This window comes from Lithobates pipiens, unplaced genomic scaffold, assembly GCF_037356315.1.
Source record: "Lithobates pipiens isolate NorthernLeopardFrog02 unplaced genomic scaffold, aLitPip1_a1.2 Scaffold_27, whole genome shotgun sequence".
Classification (NCBI taxonomy): domain Eukaryota; kingdom Metazoa; phylum Chordata; class Amphibia; order Anura; family Ranidae; genus Lithobates; species Lithobates pipiens.
In genome coordinates, this window is record NW_027507788.1 from 4725333 (window position 1) to 4730333 (window position 5001).

The 5001-nt window shown below is 50.8% G+C and overlaps 1 protein-coding gene across 1 annotated transcript in view; it reads right to left on the reverse strand.

Moving 5' to 3' along the window:
* Positions 1-5001, reverse strand: part of MICOS10 (mitochondrial contact site and cristae organizing system subunit 10) — a 7655-nt gene continuing 2654 nt past the window's right edge. The window contains 3 exon segments of the mRNA XM_077456207.1: positions 1-66; positions 3970-4077; positions 4079-4111. Of these exon segments, the coding sequence (XP_077312333.1) occupies positions 1-66; positions 3970-4077; positions 4079-4111 (207 nt within the window).

Sequence of the window (5001 nt, forward strand, 5' to 3'; positions counted from 1 at the left end):
TTACACTGCAATGTGCACCCCACAGTACAGAGAGGTCAGGGATGGAATAATCTGCAGCACACGGATCTGTCAGGGGATAATATATTGGACATATAGATCCAAATGGAGAAAAGTGGAATATTCTGCAGCATCCTTCCAGCGCAGAAGTGACCTTATGGTGAAAGGGAAGATTTATAAATCTTACGGTTCCAGTAATTAGTCACAAGATAAACATTTGTGTGAAGGAGCCATTGAGAGAGACGTGTGGGTTGTGCTTTAACTATGGAATTCTATAAAAGGCTGACCACACATTTCCTCTCCAACCAATTACAAATGTCACAAAATCCATTCTAAAAGGAATACAGGAATCGGTTTTTATTTTAGCCTTTCAATATTTGCCACACAGCAGGAGAAGTTGAGGGAAAGGGAGCACTCAACCAATCAGAAGAGAGGATGAGGGAGTCAGAATACTTTGGAGGTCACATGGCGCAATGATCGGGAAAAGGTAGAACATATTTGGTGGCATAGAAATGGACCCCGAAGATATTATCTCTGTCTGGAGTTCTGCTTTAAATGCAGCAGCCAGTCAAGCAAGAAAGCGGAGTTTTATTCATCATAAACATCTATTCCTGCAACAAGCAGAAAAGTGTCAGAGTTTAACCCTAGCAGGACTGCTATACATCCTCCCGACTCATTCAGGCTACCATCCCCCTTCCTCAAGATACCATTCCTGGACCCTCCCATCCTTCCTCGGGACACCATCCTGGACCCTGCTGCCCTTCAAGATACCATTCTAGACCTTGCTGGCACCTCCCACTCCTCCTCAGGACACCATCTTGGACCCCTTCCCAACTTAAGAACATCCTAGACCCTCCCATCCTTCCTCAGGATGGCATCTTGAATCCTCCCTCGGGACACCATCCTGGATCCTCCCACCCTTCCTCGGGACACAATCCTGGAACCTCCCACCCTTCCTCGGGACCATATCTTGGATCCTCCCACCCTTCTTCAGGACACCATCCAGGTCTCTCCCTACCCTTCCTCAGGACGACATCTTGAATACTCCTACCCCTTCCTTGGGACACATCCTGGACCCTCCCACCTTTTCTCAGGAGACCATCTCAGGCCTTCCCACCCTTCCTCAGGACACCATCTTGGCCCCTTCCCACCCTAACAACATCCTAGACCAGTGATGTCAAACCTTGGCACCCCAGATGTTTTGGAACTACATTTCCCATGATGCTCACCTATACTGCAGAGTGCATGAGCATCATGGGAAATGTAGTTCCAAAACATCTGGGGTGCCAAGGTTTGCCATCACTGTCCTAGACCCTCCCATCCTTCCTCAGGACGGAAACTTGGATCCTCCCACCCTTTCTCGGGACACAATCTGGACCCTCTCACCCTTCCTCGGGACCATATCTTGGATCCTCCCACCCTTCCTTGGGACACCATCCAGGTCTCTCCTACCCTTCCTCAGGACGACATCTTGGATACTCCTACCCTTCCTTGGGACACACCATCCTGGACCCTCCCACCTTTTCTCAGGAGACCATCTCAGGCGTTCCCACCCTTACTCAGGACGCCATCTTGGACCCCTTCCTTAGGACACCATTCCTTCTTTCATGACTAGCCTATCCTTCCTCAGGACACCATCCTGGACCCTGCTGTCCTTCCTCAAGATACTATTCTGGACCACCCTGCTGGAACCTCCCACTTCTCCTCAGGACACCATCTTGGACCCTCCCACCCTTCCTCAGAGACTACATCTTGGATCCTCCCCACCCTCCCTCCGGGACCCTTCCACCTTTTCTCAGGAGACCATCATGGACCTTCCACCAACCCTTTCTCAGGGCACCATCTTGGACCCACCTTCCTTAGTGGACCAGTCATGACTAACCTATCCTTCAGGACACCATCGAGGACTAACCCATCCTTTCTCAGGACACCATTGAGATCCCTCAGGCTCTTCCTCAGAATACCTTCCCACTCTTCTTCAGGACACCACCCAGGCCCCCTCCACTTTTCCTCATACACAACCCTGGCTCTTTCCACCCTTCCCCAGGACACCATTCTAAACAATCCTGCTCTTCCCCAAGGCACTACCCTGGACCATCCACTTCCCTTCCTCAGAACATCTGGAACCGAATCACCCTTCTTCAGGGATTCTTGGATCATGCACTAGGGGTGTAGTTCATGGCAAGTCCATGTGCCCTTGATTTTAATCGGCCTTTCCTTTGGCACTGCGGAGTCATTTTGTCAGCAAAAATAAGAGGCAGAAAAGAAAAAAAAAAATACAAAAAAAAAAAAAAGACAGACAATTTTTTGCTTCTTTTACATTTTATTTATTGTCCCAACAACTCCGATATTAAATATAAAACAAATAGTTGTAGTTGCGCCCTGAAGAGCCAGAGAAGTTGGCCGCTGTCGAGAACGTGACGAAGGGCCTGGTAGGAACCGGGATTCTTGCTGGGCTTCTGTTATCTCATCCGTAGAAGTCACTGTTCCTGCAACAAAGCAAGCCGAGAACACGATTTATCTGTGTGTCTGTGAGACGGTTAGACAGATAACAATTGGGATCAAGCAAATAAACTCAGCTACACGCAGACATCTGAAGACAGGCGTCTGTGTATATTCTGTATGGCCAGATGAATGTGGACACTTGACCACCACACTTGTATGAGCTTGATGGACATCCCAATCCAAAACCATGGCCATGAATTTGGAACCCCCCCCCCCCCCCATCAATGCACATCAATATGGGGTCTGCCCTAATTTGCGGCTGTAACAACCTCCACTTCTAGCCTCTAGTTGGGCACTTTTTTTTTATTGGGCTTGCAATTGGCATTCCAATTCATCTCAAATTAGGGTTGAGGACAGAGCTCTATGCATAACACTGGCGTTCCTCCACACCACACTGGTCACACCATTGCCTTTATGGAGCTGGCATTGTATACAAAAAATAAAAGCAGAAAAAAAAAAAAAAAATTGTATAAATTGGACCAGTGTACATCTTCCACCAAACGCGTAGGCGGCCCGTTCCTGTGGAAGTTGCACGCGGAGACTCGGTCCCCCCCCCCCCCTTTAAGCCGCCAGCAGAGCAAGGCCACATTCCCAGGCTCCTTTGCCGTGAATAATAACGGCTCCAATAGTTCCCTAATAGTTTCCACACTCATCCCCAGCAGCCATTAAATAATTAGGCAGTTAGCGGCCCTTCAGCCATTAAGCAGCACAACACATTTGGAGGCAATTAGGGATTTAAACTGTTCCTGGACCTCGCACTCCCTACTGATGGCGGTCCTGGATTCAGAATGTGCTTCGCCCTCCGAGGTTTCCATGTCCGATGGAGATGGCACAGGAACGATGAGCGTGCCCCTTGTTTAGGAGGCTCCCCCCCCCCGAATTTAGGGTTTGATGGGCCGTTTCCAGAATGCAGTGAACATATGTTGATGATCGATAAGTCAACCTGCAATTAGACTGGTGTCTCAACATCCCCCTCCCCTATAACTGCCCACTGCTGTACCCAAAACTGTGCACAGCACCCAAGTACCGCCAAGGCAACCAGCTTTTTCCCAGGCGCCCCCCTAAGGGTGGGTGGGTGGCTAACCCCCCCCCCCCCCCCCCAAGGGCTGCCAATCCCCACCCCCCGCCACAAGGGGCTGTCAACACTTGTCTCAGGACATGACCCCAGCCAAGAAGTAACAATAGCAGGACACCCGGGGACAGAAGAGGTTGTGGTTAAAAAAATAAAATAAAAAATAATATAAATTTAATCCTAAAGGGAACTTGGCAGGATAAAGACTTGGCGGACATTTCTGAACTGTTTCTTAGGGTGTCGGTGGGCTGTCATGCCCATCCTTGCTTTACTACTTACCAAGTCATTCCATTAAATTCACCTGCATTATATGCTCATCAGGAACTCAAGTAAAGTAACTGGTTGCTAGGGGCAACGCAGGTCAGCCAACCGGTTTGTACGTCTGCAGTACTCACTTTAACAAACTTCCCGTGAAGAAGGTACGGCGACTTGAAGTCATTCTGACAGTTGGAATACGCCATTCCTAAACCGATCCCGGAGGAGAAAGCGATGGGCCACGTCCTCCCTGGGAAAGAAAGTCACAGATTTCATGAACCTCTAGTAGGCGACTCGTCACCAGACAATTCAACTCATCTTTGTTTCCATAAAGGGTCAGTTCACTCATTCAAAACAGATATTACAGTGTTTGTGTGGAAGCTGAGCAGTTAAACCTTTGAGGGGTTCCCACCATCCCTGTGCCGAGTTCCCAGGTCTGTACACCCGCTGTGCCCATCATGAGGGGTTCCCACCATGCCTGTGCCCATCATGAGGGGTTCCCACCATGCCTGTGCCCATCATGAGGGGTTCCCACCATGCCTGTGCCCATCATGAGGGGTTCCCACCATGCCTGTGCCCATCATGAGGGGTTCCCACCATGCCTGTGCCCATCATGAGGGTTCCCACCATCCCTGTGCCCATCATGAGGGGTTCCCACCATCCCTGTGCCCATCATGAGGGGTTCCCACCATCCCTGTGCCCATCATGAGGGGTTCCCACCATCCCTGTGCCCATCATGAGGGGTTCCCACCATCCCTGTGCCCATCATGAGGGGTTCCCACCATCCCTGTGCCCATCATGAGGGGTTCCCACCATCCCTGTGCCCATCATGAGGGGTTCTCACCATCCCTGTGCCGAGTTCCCGGGTCTGTACACCCGCTGTGCCCATTGAAGGGTTCCCACCATCCCTGTGCTGAGTTCCCGGGTCTGTACACCCGCTGTGCCCATTGAAGGGTTCCCACCATCCCTGTACTGAGTTCCCGGGTCTGTACACCCGCTGTGCCCATTATGAGGGGTTCCCACCATCCCTGTGCTGAGCTGCACGGCTCTCTGTGGGAGTGGCTTCTCTAAAGGTGATGGGCGTTGCCAATGCAGCGATGTCACTAGCAGGGAAGAGGCGGGCACCTTGTCACCCCTCTTTATACTACAAGCCAGCGGTCGGTCGCACTGCA